The sequence below is a fragment of the Chelmon rostratus genome, chromosome 18, assembly GCF_017976325.1.
Source record: "Chelmon rostratus isolate fCheRos1 chromosome 18, fCheRos1.pri, whole genome shotgun sequence".
NCBI classification, from domain to species: Eukaryota; Metazoa; Chordata; class Actinopteri; order Chaetodontiformes; family Chaetodontidae; genus Chelmon; species Chelmon rostratus.
Genome location: NC_055675.1, coordinates 6,949,025 through 6,966,174, shown reverse-complemented (window position 1 = coordinate 6,966,174; position 17,150 = coordinate 6,949,025). Strand labels below are relative to the sequence as shown.

Genomic DNA, 17,150 nt, shown 5'->3' with positions numbered 1-17,150 from the left:
GATCAGAACGAGCCAGCGGTGGCCAGGTGGTCCCTCTGACCTGACGGAGTCTAACAGACCCACGGTGGAACGGAGGGAGAGCAACAGTAGGGAAGAAGGGCGGAAAGAGGAAGAGGCTATTCATGTGCTGCCTCTGGATTTCAAGCAAGACAACTTCTGCTGTGTTTACATAGTTTAATAAAAGACTCTGTACCAGGAGGGAAAACCAGTGCTAACTTACTCTAAATAAACCTTCAGCTGTTTTATGCTTTTCTGTAAATTGAAGGCTATCAAACCGCTAATCATCTTACTGTAAAAGCTCCAGATTAGCAAATAGTAACATATGCCAGCTCTTTGTCCTCAACATCAATCTCTTGCTTCTCTCGCACTTAAACGTTTTACTGAATTTGAAGCTCCTTGGCAGCTGAATGGCCACAGCACACGCCGCACGGTCACAACTGGTTTGCTGGTTCGGTTCCAGCTGCATGTCGCAGCCCTGGCTCTTATCTCTTCATCTGTCACTATCACGGTAAAAATGCCCTGCTCTCCCTGCGTGCGAGGGTTTCCTCCCACCAAGAAACGCAGGTCAGACTAACTGGAGGCTGCAAACTGTCCGTAGCTGTGACCGTGTTGGTCTGCCGGTCGGGGGCGTCACCACTGCGATGACTGGCGACCTGTCCAGGTTGAGCAGCCTCTCGCCCCGAGGCGTGCCGGGAAAGGCTCCAGGTGTTCTGTGCAGGATAAACGCCGGTACAGAAAAGAATGGAGGGATTACTGATTTTATTGCATCTGCGCGGTGGCGTCAGCACCCTGCAAGCCTGGCTTTTTAAATTACACAACAGTGGCTTATTAAAATTTAAAACGCTGTAGGCTGAAGACTGATGTCGGCATTTTTATCTGCTTCACTAGCTAAATTACTGGCTTCAATTTATGCACAACATAAATTGGACTTGATGACTCGATTCTGCTACATAGCATCGAAATGTGTAAATAGTCAAAAGACAACAATGTCCCACTTCTCTCTCTTTGACTTGTGGAAAACAAACTCTAATTCGACCTCACATTTTTCTTTCCATATGTGGAATCCCATGAGGCAGTTCATCAACGGGCCACGTTCACAGACGCCGACGCCTGACTTATATAACCGACTGTTTTTATTGCAACATAATGACAATACGCTGCGTTCACTTTACCTTTCTTCCAAGTTCCTGTCAGCACACTCTACTTATTGACATTCACCAGACATTTTAAGTTCCCACCCTGGAGCTATTAACATCTGCAACCTTGCAATAATCCCAATTTTGCATTCGATATCTCAAACTGAAGACCGTAACTCACAGCAAAACTGTAAATAAGTCAACTCCAGACCACCGCCGAGATATTTGATGACAGCAGAGCATTTACGCAGCTGGACACACTCCAGCTTGGATCAGCTGAAGCACACTGACGGTGATATGAAAGTCTATAAAAGCTACAACAGAGGTTTGCACAGTGTTGCGTTTGTTGGATTAAGCTGCCAGCTGGAATGTGGAGAGGGAGTGTACAGTGTGCTTTTCATGTTTACTTGTACTGTAACAATGCAGGAATCTCTCCTATCACGTACACAGCAGACCTAAATTGTCAGCGCTGGCAACAATATATATTCCTTGAAAACTTGAATCCTCCTGGTTTTTTTTAGTATTTAATAGATGAAAGGAATCGGCTATTCAGTAAAAAAGCACTTAATAAATTCTTATAGAAATTATTCATGTTGCCAAAAGGCTTGAAAAAATGTACCTTGCAAGCTTGGGGGAGTAAAAAAAAAAAAAAAGTTGAACTGTAAAGCACGGCGATAGCAGCCGTGTGAGTGGAGAAAACAGACTTCTCTGCTGAAATATTTACTTCTCTGAAAATAAAAGTGGGAAAGTCGGCGTTCGGGGCTCAGCAGTGTGCTTTTTTCAGCGCTCTGCAGGTGCAGTGATATTTCTGGTTTAAGTGTTTATTTCCACCCCGACCTCTCAGCAGCAGCAGCTGAGGTTTCAGGGATGGCTAATTTCCAGCTGTGCCTCCCCATGAGTGACATCTTCCTTTCCGCTCTCATTGTCTCCTCTTTTATTCCCTCTTCTTTTTCCTCCGTCCTCACTTTGAGTCACCTGCTCCTCCTCCTCCTCCTCCTCTCTCGGCTCCATCTTTGCGTTTTTCACCTCCGTTTCCCCTTTCACGTTCTCTTGTTTCTCTGCCCTCCCGTAACCCTCCATAAACCCCGACATCATCCATTTCTCCTAATCCCACCACATTTTTCTCAGCTCTCCTCATTTCTCAGATTCCCCCTTTCCTCAGCCCTCATCAGCTGACGGCCACTGATGTGGGCTCCTCGAAAAACCTCCTCCGTCAGCCTTTCCCCCCGACTCGGTGAACCGCGCTCTTGACTCTGGTAAATACAACATCAGCACAATAGGAATCAGTTCCATGCTTCTGCTTTCACTCTACTTTGACGCGCTTTTATGATCCCATTCCCTCATCCAACGCTCAATTATTAACTTCTACATGGAAACTGCTCACACTGTATCTTTCATCGTGTTCCATGTTGTATAAATACTGCACCATATGTAGCATGGCTCTGGAGCGTTACTAACCGTTAGCACGTGGCGCCAGGCTGCCTCTTCATCCTTTTTCACTGACTCCCTGCTGTTTTTGTTTGTTGTACAAGTGCTGGCTACAAGAGGGCCCTACAGGTAGTCCACACTTCCCCTTGAGGGAGCGCAGATTTAAAGCCACCAGCGGCAAAGAAAATCCCTGGATGTAGACGCATTCCTCCGCAACAAGATTCAACTTGTTCAGAAGAATAAAACTTGACGAAAGAAAATTTGTAAAATGCGGGGTGTGAGACGTACAGTAGAGCGCCACTGAGCTAAAGGAGGTGCCACCGTGCAGAGAAAACGCGGTAAAGAACACCCCATAATAATGAATAAAAGGGTATAGTATCCTAGCAACAAGCGAAAGGAGATGCTGCATGCTCCGCAGTGTCCTCTGTTGCTCCTGGATCTTCAACCTTGCATCTTTCTTTTAGAGGTTCTCCTCACTCCAACACCGTCAGAGACACTTTCACCCTCCCCCTCTCTCCTTTACCCTTCAACTTCCTGTAAGGATACCTTGTTGCACCCTGATCAGAGCACTTTCATCAAGTGTGCATGCCATTTAACACCATTATGTCTTCTAAAGGGTTTAAGAGAGCGCCTCGGTTCATACGGGGCATATCATACGCAGGGCTACGTGCCATGTATTTAAAAGAGTGGTGGGCAGAGATACGGCACTGGATCCCGCTCTTCAAATCCTTTTAACGGAGAAGCCCTCCCCTCCAAACCCTGTGCCATGTTTCAGAGAGCCGCGGCGCAGCTAGCTACAACATCAATGGTTTAATCCCCTTACATCTTTTGTTGACTGAGAGGAGAGCGAGCAAGACAGAGAGGATATATAGGAGATAAGGCACTGTAAAACATCCCCTGAAATCCCTCTTGGCTGGCTTTGTTACTCAATCAATAGATTCCATGAAAAATAGTGATGGGGTAGCTACAGAGACAGCCGCGGGTTAAAGTGGAGTTATCAAAGAAATGGGTGAGGTTTCAGGGAAAGATTTTTCTGTGCAGTTGTGTGGGTGGGTTCACTGAGTTCAGTCCAACCTCACCCAGACACCATAGAAAATGTCACAGCTGCAGCAGCGCTTCCATCAACTGTATCAGAACATATTATATAAGGCCACAGTGCAGCCTTTTTCTGACCTGTGATGCCATTTTAAAGTTATAATCCATAAGATATTCAACCGTTTTGAAATAACCATTTGATCTGCTTGCACTCTGTAATTGACACCTTATAGAGCAGAGCCCGACTGATATATATCAGTCTGCTGTATATCAACCGATATCAAGCAAAGATGACGTCCTCACAGAAGAGTAACGTAAGCATAAAATATCCACATTTAAGATGCTGTAATCAGAGAATTTTGACTTTTTTCCTTAAAATAAAAAATCACCCAAACCGACTAATTGAAAAAATAGTTGTTGATTAATTTAATACTTGACAGCTAATCGATCAACTGATTAATTGTCTCAGCTCTGGTACAAACAGTAATGTGTTACACTCCATTTATCGTCTAGCCAAAATTATAAGCATTGTGATGTCCAGCAAGCATGAATCATAGCGCAATGCATTTAATTCCAATTCTGTCTGAAAGCAGCCTCACTCTGATTATGATGTATTTATAGTTCTGTGACAGTGATAACCAACCTTTGTTGCCTTGTCAACTGAACTGTTGATGCTGAACTCTACCACAAACAGCAGCAGAGGAGTGGAGCAGTGAGAGATCAGGACTGAAGAGGCCAGAGTGCTGGAGAGGAGAAACGGGCCAGCTGTAATGGACTGACAGAAGTGTCATCCCCTCTCATCATGTGAGTGAGACGAGTGTAAAACACGCTGCGTGACCCCACTGAGGATGAGCAACTGGCTCCATCCAACTCTATACGAAGCCATAATGGCTATCCTGACAGAAACCGACTGCAGCTGAAACAAGAGTGGGTGTCATCTCTTTCCTCTATCCTCCATCAAAACACTCTGAAACCAAAGTCTCCCACTTTCATTCCATTCTCCATCAATCAGTCTCCACCACATCCCCTTTTAAGATCAGTCACTGTGGCCAACCAGAGTCAAGCAGCCTGTGTGTGATCAGACATTATCTGTAACTCTCATGGAGCCAAAGAGGATCGGAGGGAGACCCAGGAACATCTCCAGAGTTTTATATAATCACGCGGACATCCCTGATGGATGTTGCACGAACATTAATACCAGCACAAATATCCTCCAATACCGTGAATGTCAAATAAATGCAAACAGATGAAAGGATAAAATGCATTTGTGCTTGTACCGCTCCCTCTCATCCATCAAGGCTGCCAGTCATTGATTTAGTCGGACAAACTGCCTTGATGATTATCAGCTTTCACCTAAGCGCTTTATGATTGTGACATTGTCACATCAGTGGAAGTGAACGCTCCACACTTGGCTGACTTCAAATAAATAATGACTTTGATCAGCCCTTATAATCCGGGGCCAAGCCCAGTTAAGTGGGGTGGTCTTAATACATTTCTGATGGAATTTCCACAGCGATCAGATTGCCGCTGCGAATTTGTCAAGAGAAGCACGACTTTAATGCGGGAAAAACAGATGAATCATTTTTGAATAAATATTTAATGTGTTTAGGGAATATTGATGATGTAGTGAGACTTCAAAGCTGGCCTGTGACCTTCCCCTTGTGACTCAGCTACTTTTCATCTATCATACATCCTCTTTCGATATTTTACCTAATAAAGCACAAAGGTTTTGGGCCCTAGAGGAAACACCTGGACACTGAGTGCACACATTCAGAATTTGTGACTGGGGTGGCTGCTGTAATTTAGCCTCATTGTTTATCTTGATTCCCATCATTATTGCAGCTCTGATAAATTTCATGGCAATCCATCCAGTAAAGCCACATATGTGAACTTTGTGATGGCGCTAGATGAAAAGTCAGAGGATCACCAAAGTCCGTACGATTCATGATCTGGGAACTATGAATGTGTACACCAAATTATTATTTCACGCCAATTCATCAAGTAGCTATTTCACAGTACAAGTGGAAAGCTTTGCTGCTGCACGTTAGCAGTCACAAACGACTAGATATATTTTCTTCACTTAGTAACGATGGTCAATCCTCGTCAAAAAGGTCTCAGATCCAAGCAGTAGAGGGCTAACTTATGTAGGCGGGACCAACCTGGGAGCAGGTGAAATTGCGGAGTCCTTGAATGGCTGAGGGGCTGTTTACAAATGAGCCACCATCTGACTGGACTAAACCCACAGCAAGCTTGTCTAAGCTAGAGAGACTGTACCAGATTTCATGCCTATCCATCCAAAGGTTGACAAGAGAAAACATTTAAAATGTTAACCTGACAATGTCGCCAGACGTGAAGTCACGGAATCAACAAAATCATCAAGATTTATCCTCTGGTGACCATGAATGTCTGTCAATTGCAATCCAAAAGTTTTTAAGAACTGCTAAGTAGAAACTTCAGTCTGGACCAAAGGGGTGGACTGATTGAACCATCGAACGCCATGCCTGGGTTGATACCACTAGTGTGGCGAGAATCTGTCCAGACACTGGGAACAAATGTTCTTTCATGTTATCTTTCATGAACTGTGAAGCCACTTCTTATTTTTACTATGCAAGAGATATTTCCATGTGGGCCCCCCACCAAGTCTTCTAAAAGTTTAGAGACAGAGACACTCCTTTTATTGCCGTCTTTGTAACATTATGCGGATAACAATAGGCCACACTGACAGATGGTCACAGTGGCCTTAATGTGGTGCATTATTGGATAGGAGGAGGAGGGCGGCTCCACTGCAACCCCTTGAACCCCCTAACCTCCCCCACTGTAGAGACGAAAGACAAGACAAGACTTCAGAATGAATCTCATATGTTCCCAAATCAGTTAATTCTTTACATGTTTAGAAAAAAGCACCCCATTTCTGGATTCGTCACACGCAAACACGCACATAATCCCCTTTGACTGATCACTTGTCAGCCAAATGTTTCAAATATTGTTTCTTTCCAGGCTCTAAGTAAGAAGAACAACTTGAAAGAAATGCCTGTCTCAAGGCCCATCCCAAACCAAAACAGATATATGTTTTCCCAAGTTCCAAAGTCCAGTCTTGGCACTTAAAACTGGCCCGCAAGAGGAAATTAGCCTCTAGAAGAGCACAGCAAGGTTACCTGAAACCATCCCAGAAAACATCCTGAGGATAGAGCAACAATATTGAGACTGTACAATTCATTCCAGATGCTTCAGCCGACCGTCAAAACTCCACATTATCTCATCCATCTAGAGGGCTCACCGCCAGCTCCACATTTTTTTGCAGCTGCTCCAGTTAAGCCCCAACTACGACTGTTAAGTTATCAGCTAAGAAACCAATCAATGCTTCAATATTTCATTAATGCAACAGCGCACCATCTGCACAAATTCCAATTGAGGATTTATGCCTATCAACTTGAAAACTAATGAGCCATTCCATGTGGGACTCACCAAAAGTGGCCCTGTGCCCACATTTTAAACACCAGGGAAAAATAATCTATAACTGTTAAACTACAAGTTGGAGTGTGGTGACAGCACTATCTAAATGCAAGCAGGGTGAAAACATCTGCTGACTCCAGTCTCCAATGTCATAGCATCCAAAAGCAAAGAGCTGACAGGCAGAAAATTCAGATGAACGGCTTGTTTCTCCCAGGCGTCGAAACGAGCTGATGAGGAGGTGTTCTGTCTAGGAGTTGCTGACTTCTGGCAACCTGGGACTGTTCCACTGTTGAAGGTCACCGGGTGTGTTGCACAGACAGAATTGCTGAAGGTGAGTTTGTGGTGCAACCCCACCTGAGCCCAGTCACTCTTTTGACTTCTCTCTGCTTCTGTTTGCTTAGTCGGTTGTTTAGATTCGACATTAACACCGATCAATATGGGTCTTGCCAAAGGTGGAGCACCACTCGTTAAAATTTCAACTTTAGTCGGCTAAGGACGGGCTGACAATGGGACAAAGGACAAGCGAGGGACGGTACCTTTAAAAGTGTCCCCATGCATGTGCGGATTTTAATAGGAGATCTTGCAGTCACTCTGCTGTAGTTTGAGCAACTATAACATTACGAATCTGTCAGTCTAGCAGAGACATGAGATCATCAGCAGTTTTACTTTGCTTCACAGGGTTTTTAGCATCTTTCAGCTCATTGTTTTGGTTTGACGGCCTGCAGCTTTACTGTTTTGGCTCCGTTTTAACATTAACAGTATGTGCTCAATGTGTAAATTGGCCATCGTTTGCTAAAACCTTCGACATGATGTAACTGACTAAGTGATAATATGCAAGTGGTGCATTTACAACCTGTTACACTGCCCCTAAGTGGCAAAAAAGATCAATGAATGCAGATTTAGATAATAAGAAAGTATAAGCAGCAATTGGCTAAACAAGCGTTAACCAAGCTAGACAGCCATGTGATGGTGAGCTTATCAGTAGTCAAGAGCGTTAGCTTGGATTGACTTGTTGTCAGCCTCACATAGCTACAATTAAAGTCTTCATTGACTCCAAATATTAGTATTTTGCTTCAAGAACTAAGAGGTCTTTTGTGTCCCATGTTTGACAGCTACTGAGTCACTCTGACACTGAAGTGTGTGAAGCTCATTAAGTAAATCATCCGAAATGTCAGTTACATTCGACACCAGACACTTACCCAAAAAAGAAAAAAAAATGGTTCCAGACAGCGATTCTGAACTTTTTGATCATTAGATTTTGTAGTTCCTTATTTTAATACATATCACCTCGTTGGATATTGGATATATTGTAAAAACCCAGGTGTAAGGACCAGGTATAGCTACGTGCTCCCTATAATAGCCAGTGAGAAAGTGAGTTTTCCACATCTGACAATGAGGGCAGTTACTAACATGTTATATTACAGCATAATTAAAAATGAGTGTGTATCTTGGACCACACCCTGTTTGCTCAGGACAGGCAGACGCACACAGACACACACACACACACACACAGAGCTGACCTCGCTCTGGCTGGCATCATTCTGCACGGGTCAACCAGCATGGAGGCCGACCATGCCCAAACCTATCCCCATCCCCCTATCCCTTACTTCCCTCCGCTTCAGTGACTCTGAGGCTAGGCGTGGGCGCCGTCCACTCGCCCCACTGATCATTGCTGTTGCCTAGGCGACAGAGCAACCCAGCCCCTCCAGCAGCCCACTGGCCAACACTCAGAAAAGAGGGACATGCATTCAGATCAGTACAGACGTAGAGAGAGATACACAGAGACAAAGGCAGAGATAAGTGGCTGAAATTGTCTTCATATTTGTAAGACAACGTTTGCTTGGCATGACGCCACGTTTATATCAATGAAAGGTGTCCGTGACGACCACACAAACAGAACAAAGACTGCAGAACTCGTTGAAAACTTTTTTTTTTTTTTGGAAAAGGCACTGGCATTAGATGTTCCAGTGAGTCTGTGTCTGTGTGCACAAGGCTCACGCTGGCTCTATAACCCCATTCTGTCGGCCGAGCACCGCATTGACGGGAGCGAACGGACAGCGGATCAGACAGCAGGTTCACAGGAATCGAGAGGCAGACGGAGGGCGAGAGAGCGACCGGAGAAGTGAAGTCTGTCAGGTAGAGGAAGACGGAGGAGGCAAAAGTTCAAAAAAAGGCGACCCAGAGACACATGCTGTCTTTCGTTTTCAATCTTCCTGCTCCTCTTTTTCCACGCTTTCCTGCTGTGTCACTAAGAGGAGAGAGACCCACTTCCTCTTTTGTTCATCCAGGAATGTGGGACGTCCTGACAGGCTGGCTTTTCATTGACAGTACACAGCTGAGAGTTCCCCCTGTGGCTCTTTCTCCCAGTCTCTCCTCTGTGTGTGTGTGTGTGTGTGGGTGTGTGTGTGGGTGTGTTTCTACTCTGTTATCTCTGTTATCAGCCGACCAGGCCTCACCCAGGAACACAGGGCGCTGGGAAACGCAAGCCAGAGAGTGTGAGGAGAGCCTGTGCTGTGCTCCAGCGAAACTGTCAAACAAAACTCTTGACACGATTCAGTCAATGTAGAGGACAAATTAAAAAGAAATAATAAAAAGTTCAAATATCAAAAACATCTGAAGAAATGGCTTTGGGAGTAATTTGTAAACTACAAAACTAAAAACAAAAATGCTTGTGCACTTTCTACTGCATGTTTCAAAATGGTCCAAATGTGATTCTATTTATTTTCACAATTATATCTTGCAAACAACTTTATTACAACATTAATAAACAACAACAAACAATAACAACATTATTATCTTAAAAAGCAGTTATTTCAGTTCAGTTGCAGGGTCTATTTCTTCAGTTGTGATGATACACTTTGAAAGTGTCGCCCCTCATGAGAGCAGGACTAATGCAGCCGCTGGGGTGAGGCTACAAGAAACCCAGTGAGCGTCTTTGAATGCAGAAACATGAATCTGAGTGTGGACAAACAGGATACCGGCGATAGAAACATCCTATTCCTGCTTCGACGCCCTTTTTCAAGCCCTGCAGACATGCCACACAATGACTTGAAACCACAGCCGAGAGGAAAACACCATTGTGTTGTTGATCCTCTGGTTTCCCTTGAAACCAGACAGGAGCTCATACAGAGAAATGCCAAGGCTCACTCCGAGTAGCTGGCTGTGATTGATGCTTATTCATGAAAAACGCCAGAGATGTTAAAAGCCCGACTGAGAGACTGCAGTGATATAAACAAAGTAAACCGGGACTTTGATTCGGTCACATAAAAAGCGACCCCAAGAGATCGCTCAATTCAAGACTGACTGAAAGGGACTTTAACATGTGATCAGACTTTTCAAAATTATTGATAATCCACCAGGAAAATTAGCAAAATTAGCTTGAGGCACACATGAATGTGAATTTCAAGGCACTCCCCAGTTCACATTAGTGTGATGAAACACACACACACACACATACAGGTGGCCAACTGGGAGGGCTGGTTCTACAGTTTCATTGTGAGCTTTTAGGTCATGTCACTCCCCAAGGGTAAAAGAAAAGAAAACTGAAAAGAGACAGAGAGAGAAATGCCTCTAGAGAGGAGAGGGGGAAGAGATCACTGCGGCACCCCATATATTAACACACACATAGAAAGGCCAGGTGCTAAAGACCCCAGTTAAAGCACGCAATTTTATGACTTCTCAGTGGGTTCATTAGGGCTAATTTGAACCTAATTTGAGCCTATGTGGGAAGGTTTATAGGATGACTCAACAGAGTGACTAAACATAGAAAAGGCTCCTCGGGAACAGCACATTTTACTCAAGAGAACAAATGTAGGAGGCCAGCACAAGCAAGTCTCCTTTGATGTGGAACAACATCTTAATCAAGTTCAAATGAATGCATTGTGCTGAGGCTCTCCTGAGTCTTAATCTCCAGTCAATCATTAACCCACGTGATCGGTTTCTGACAGCCACATGGAGCTGAGTGGACGGACAGGCTCTTGGTTATGAGGTCTGAGAGGTACCGAGGCCTGTTCGCACCAGGAAGGGGCCCAGCGCGGTGCGTCTTTGCTGAATTTATCTTGACAAGCTTGGTGATATAGTGGCTACTCTAGTACACACTTGTACTAGCAAGTCACAATAACCCTCTGAGCTTCTATTTTCTCTGCACTGTGCCATTTACGCCCCTGTTTGTGCTTTCTTCTCAGGGTTGTGCACCATTTTATTCAAGCCTGTAAACCATGCCATACCTAGTGCGGCAGTTTATAGTGCAGCCGAGGAGGGTTGAATAAAACCGAATGGCGCAATAAAGCGAATAAGAGACAAGCTTCTCCCATTCATGAGCTTTCTGTTCCCTCAAATGCTAGCACAGTCTGAGCCAGCACGAGTGTGTGGGTCAAAGTTCGCCAACGTTGAGCTCAACACACAAAAATGCAGACAGGGTTTCCTTCACACCTGCGAGCGAATCCATTGGAATTAAATGGATTTCAGCACCAAATGTGGCCATTTGAAACTCCGGTATGACCAAGCCTTTAGGTATGAGAGCAGAGAAGGGAAGGAGAGGCCACTGTAAACCTTTCAGTAATGAAAGCGTGTTTTGGCGTGCCGTCTCCGGCAGTCAACAGAAGTCGGGCCTGATTTAACATCTCTCTGGCCTCTGGCACACACGTGGAAAAACAAACACACACACATCAGTTTGTGTGCGAGTGAAGGGTACGGCTGCGCAAATGTGCTCGAACTAGCCTCAGTTGTCCCTGCACAGCTGGACAAAAGCCCATTTACTAAATCAAGGTTTTATTTACTGTATGTTTTACTTCCCTGCATTAGTGCACATTTGTCAGTCCACGCAATGCAATGGAGGCAGCGACCTTATTCACTTCATCAAGGGTACAGTGACTTCCACTGTGTGACTGGAGCCAAATGGCATCTGTTTCTTATACTTCTGACTGAAAGGAATCAGCATTCATGGGTTCAAACTGCAACTCATTCATTATATTGGTGACATCATAGAATGTGGACAACTTTCTAATGCTTTTGATGAAAAGTACAGTCATCTGAACAACATGAGCTGCTCAACTGTCCCTTCAACTGTTGTAAAGGCAGCAAAATACGTTGACGTTGGCCTGGCTCGGATGATATTCTCCTTCTCTGTCCGCATCTGAGAAACCTCGCTGTCTGCTTAGAGTCACGTTATCTGCCGAGTTCGAAACATCGCTCCTTTAAAGCCATTTGGCAGCTAAAAGGCCAGGGGAATGTGTGAGGGTCTGCTAAAGGTCAACAAGCATTATTGCAGAGAGGATCTTTACCAGCTCATCTGGACAACGTCAAAGCAGCACTTTGTTGTCCCGCTTGGCCACTTTGTCTTAATCTCACACAGCTATACTGAGTCTGTGTGGCACTGCAGGGGAGCTTAATGCAAGCTGTCTGTGACAGCATCACATTTCAGGCGGTCTTCCACTGGAATTGGGTTCCAGACCACCAGAAGTGAATGCAGACATTGAGAAGTCTGGACGTGGAAGTCACCATTAGAGGCTGTGAAACACAGCGGTACTCAGCGCGGCCCCTGCTGTCCTTTCTTTCTGATATCTTCAGAACAGAAGCCTTCGCTCTCCTCACACATCACTCACACACACTCTGTCCAAGTAAACATGCACACGCACACACACGCACAGCTTCAATCCCCAAAGGAAGAGGAGTGGGGTGGGGGTGTTGTCAGCCGTCTCAACGCACAAGAAATTCAATTAAGTAGACAGCAGGATGCCTCCGAAACCCTGCCTCCTTTGAGCTCAATATGCCCTCCTTCAGTCCCCCAACACTCCACCCCCAGGCTTCCAGCCAACCCCTTACTGCCGTTCCGCCACTCCCCCACCACCACCAAGACCCACTGAGGGCCCTTTGCTGGGCCCCTCTTTCATACACTCCTCTCCCAGTGCTTCCTTTGTCTCAAAGACAAGGACTAGATTTGCATTTACCAAAGAGTAAAAAAATGAAAAACCTGGACAAAATTGACTAAAAAAAAGATATGAAACACAAGGCTCTGGCTCAAACCACAGGTCGCTTTTACTCTTTGGACACCGAGTGCATTCATCATCCTCCCTCTTCTTCCCGTCTGTGTGTGTCTGGCAACCGGACAGATGCTGTTCATTTAGCACTTGAGCGGCAATCCTCGAGCTTGTCTCCTAAATGCCCAGGGGAGCCACTGGCATTTGGACAGCATTAAATAGAGTCACTCCGCAGACCTCACACCAAGGCCAGATCCGACCTCGCAACATGGTCAGTCCACTCGGATTTCAAAGCGGCCAATTGAGTAAATCTGTGCTGGTGAAGAACTTTCTGACTCGCCGGGCCTGCAGAAGCTGGTGCCGACATGCAGGGAATTACATTTTCTATCGAAGCACGTTTTTTGAGATGTGTTGATTGCGAGGAGTGATGAAACACTTGTTTCATCCCACTGCTTCCGGCTACAACCATCCAACTTGTGTAATAGTAGATTAGGATCAATGTAGTGTTGCTCTGTTGTTGTTTTTATCGATTCCTATCTTGGGTTATTTCACAACATCATGTCAATAATAGTTTCTGTTTCTTTCCGCATGGAGTTGTTTGCAATTATGCAAAAGCCAGAAAGATTTGTGATGCTCAGCTTTGTTTAGGACAAGATAGCATCAATCTCATTACCAACGCACTGCTTTTAATAATGAAATAATAAACCTACTGTCAAGTGAAGCGAGACATTCCCATGCTATTTGTGTCGTGTGTGTGTGTGTGTGTGTGTGTGTGTGTGTGTGTGTATCCGTACATCATACACAATGACGAACACACTGAGCCAGAGCCTCAGGGGCACACAATGTCACACACAACTAGCGAAACAGCGGCTTAGAGAGGTGCTGGGCCGCTGCAGACACAATATTGATGTTATGCAATGACAGCCAAACACCGCCCCCCCAAAAAATGCGTGTGCTGGCGTGAGAGTGTGTGTGTGCGTGTGTTTCCAGATTAAGGGCTCCCTCGGCTCGCCCTCATGCATTTTTCCATTCTTTAGCATTTGTTACCTTCGCGGTTTTCACAGTCCGCGGTTCCAGGAGTGTCCGACAGATAACGTGATCTATGTGATCTGATTGCTTTGAGCTCCTATGTGCAGCTCACGGCCTGCCCGTGTAATTCAGGGGAAAACAAACAATAAATAAATAAATAAATATGAGGTTTCGACTGGGTGGGGGATTTTTTTCCCCCCCAGTGAAACAGAATTTATTCCCCTCGCCAAACAGATCATGGCGAGTTATCAGCCCATGTGCTTGCTAAACGAGGCTTAGTGTCCTCCTGTTCCATCAGGGCATTTTCATCCCAGCTTGAAGCTTTCAGCCGTGTATTTAGGTCTTAAAACAGGGACATTGATTTCTGGTCCCATGCCATGCATTTCCAGCGGGCCCTAAGCAGACATGAGTGCTCTTCCACAACCGAAAGACGACAATGATAATCAGCGAACGACCCCAGAAAAAAAAAATCAATTTGGTTGAGCCCTCTCTAAAAGCTATTTAGATAAGTCCTCTTCCTTGAGGACCATGAGTGCAGTGACCTAAATCATTGCAGATTCACATGATGGGGTGGCGTGGGACTGAAAAGGCCACTTAAGGATGCTGTGTGTGCATGTGTGTGTGTGTTATAATCACCCCAATCAAGACTTTACAGTGAGGCTAATCCAAGAACCCCCCCCCCACCATGTTAATCCTTCCCAGCAATTTTGATCAGCATATGTTGTCAGCGCAATCACACGCACATGGTAACCACAACGCATCCTGATTGTATTGTCTGACACCAGGAGGAGGAAAACAGGTGTCACACCTGTCTTTTGAGAGCTCCACCACATTGGGTAACTTTTCAGTCATCCATTCCACCACATGTGAGTAACTTTGGACAATTCTCCAGTGTTTAAGAGAATGTGGTGTGTTTTGGAGCTAATCTCTGGCCTGATTGGTTGGACTCTGCAGTGTACATCCTGTGTGTCATGTGTTAGGTCTGCATGCAAGATTATGGCAGTCAGGTGTGTTTCCACAGGTGGAGGGGAATGTGTGTGTGTGTGTGCGTGCGTGTGTACTCACCATTAAGTCCATTGGGGATGCTCCTGTGATGGTGCGGTGCTGACAGGTCATCCATGGACCTCCTCATGGTGGGGCCCAACTTACTGTTCTCTGAGGTGGGCTTGTGTATGTGGTTGTGATTGTGGTGATCGGGGCTCCCTGCGCTACCTGTGCTGGACGTGCTACTCCCGTCTCCCACATCCCTGACCGTGCCGCTGCCACCGTTCAGGTTGGTTAAACTGGACTGACTGTCTATGGAGCTCCTGGACCCGGCTCCGTTCCTCTCCTCGTCCAGCATGAGGATGATCTCCTTCAGCTCAGAGTTCTCCCTCAACACGGTGTCCTGGTTGGCCTCCAGCTCCTTCAGCTTCATCATGTAGGTGCCCACCTCCTTCCACATGGCGCTGGCGGTGTAGCGGCCGAAGCGCTGCCACTCCCGGGACAGCTTCTTGCCCTTCTGTCGGTCGTCGTCCAGGAAGCAGCAGAGCTCCCGCAGCTCATGGTTGTCATCCTGCAGCTTCTGATTGATCTCCTTCAGGCTCCGGATTTCGTGCAGGTGCACCTGCAGCCGCCGGTTGATGTCTTTCATCATGTTGCCGTGCTCGATCATCAAGTTCATCTTCTCGCTGTCGACCCTCCTCAATCTCCGGACCAGCTCGTCTTTGCTGCACCGCAGCAGCTCCTCGTCCGTCAGCTGGCTCAGATCATCCTTCGCTCCCTCGGACGGATTTTTAGCCATGACTGTCTTTGGCTGTGAGTCTCAGTTCTTTGAAACGGCGGCTTGAAATTAACTGTCAAAACTCATTTAACCGAGCCTCATTTGCGGAATCGTGTTCAAATGCATCGTTCAAAACGTGAAAGTATCGCTCTGCCCTCCTCTTCAACAGGCCGGTGATGAAAAGGAAAATATTAATGTGATGCTATGGCAACCCGTGCATGAACTGAATGCCCTCGCTAATCTTTTAAAGGTAAAAATCCTGCACGAGTCTCGGACACAACCGCTGCTTCTCGCATTCCGTCAATAACGACGACACATGATTTGAGATCGATTACCAGTGATTTTCGATCAGGTCCTGGTCCCCGGCGCCGAGTCCCGTCAGCACAACAACCCGCGTCCCATCGCAATGTGCGCCGTCTCCGCTGGACATCGCTCCATTCAAATTCAGCCGAGCAAATAGTAAAATGCTAACGTTTGCGAAATCTGAATTTGAACAGAAAGGTGAAAATTCGTAAAATAAACACGACCCGTCTAAAAGCGCACTTTTTACCGGCGGTGCTCTCCTGAACGCGTCAGCAACGCTCCTCGGATAAGCCTCTTTGCCGAGCCGCTGTGTCGGTGGACGGAGGACTCCAGCCCCTCTCAGCCAGCCAGTTCGGAATTAGCGTCGGGCCCCCTCCTCCTCCTCCTCCCCCTACTTGTCCAAGCACTCGGGTTTGAAATCATTCAAGAGGATTTCGGCCAAGACGGCCAATCAAGACGTAGGAGAGGAGTGGGCAGCAGGTAGATGAAAAAGTGCGCTGAAGCCTCACCAGGCACAGGCTCGGCCCTCTTAAAGGAACAGTAAGACGCGTTCAGGGCCGACAACGACACGTTAATCATTTCAAAAACAACATCAGGGCGCAAGATTATGCCTCTTTTTACAAACACCTTACCATTATATTGTATTATTACATTATCTATTATCATTATAAACATACATACACTTGGGCATTTTCAGTGGGATTGTTTTTCCTTTAATAATCTTAAACTTTTGCATTTTGACTTTGTTAGTAAAAAGGAGTTGCTTCATTTTTATTTTAAAGCAAAAACAAAAAAACTGTGTTAGCTGTGATGTATAAGTAATTGGCCCCATTACTAATTGTTTGTTTAACCCCCATTGCATAATGTCTGACTACAATGTGATTCACCACTTAGCCTTGTCTTAAGTGTTAAACAATATGTCAACAGACTCCAGAAATGAAACTTAGAAGAGCAACAATTTTTTGGTGTGTTGATCCTCTGGTAATTGTAGTTTAACAGGTGCTTTTGAGATTTCTTTGCAAGGTC

General features: G+C 45.7%; 1 protein-coding gene across 3 annotated transcripts in view; it reads right to left on the bottom strand.

Annotated features, from left to right (window-relative positions):
* ccdc85cb (coiled-coil domain containing 85C, b) overlaps nucleotides 1-16,514 on the bottom strand; it is a 46,426-nt gene extending 29,912 nt beyond the window's left edge. For all 3 annotated transcript variants that reach the window (XM_041958192.1, XM_041958193.1, XM_041958194.1), the window contains exon 1: nucleotides 15,125-16,514. In XM_041958192.1, coding sequence (XP_041814126.1) covers nucleotides 15,125-15,842 — 718 coding nt within the window. In that variant the 5' untranslated portion in view covers nucleotides 15,843-16,514. The remainder of the gene's footprint in view (nucleotides 1-15,124) is intronic.
* Nucleotides 16,515-17,150: the final 636 nt, after the last annotated feature.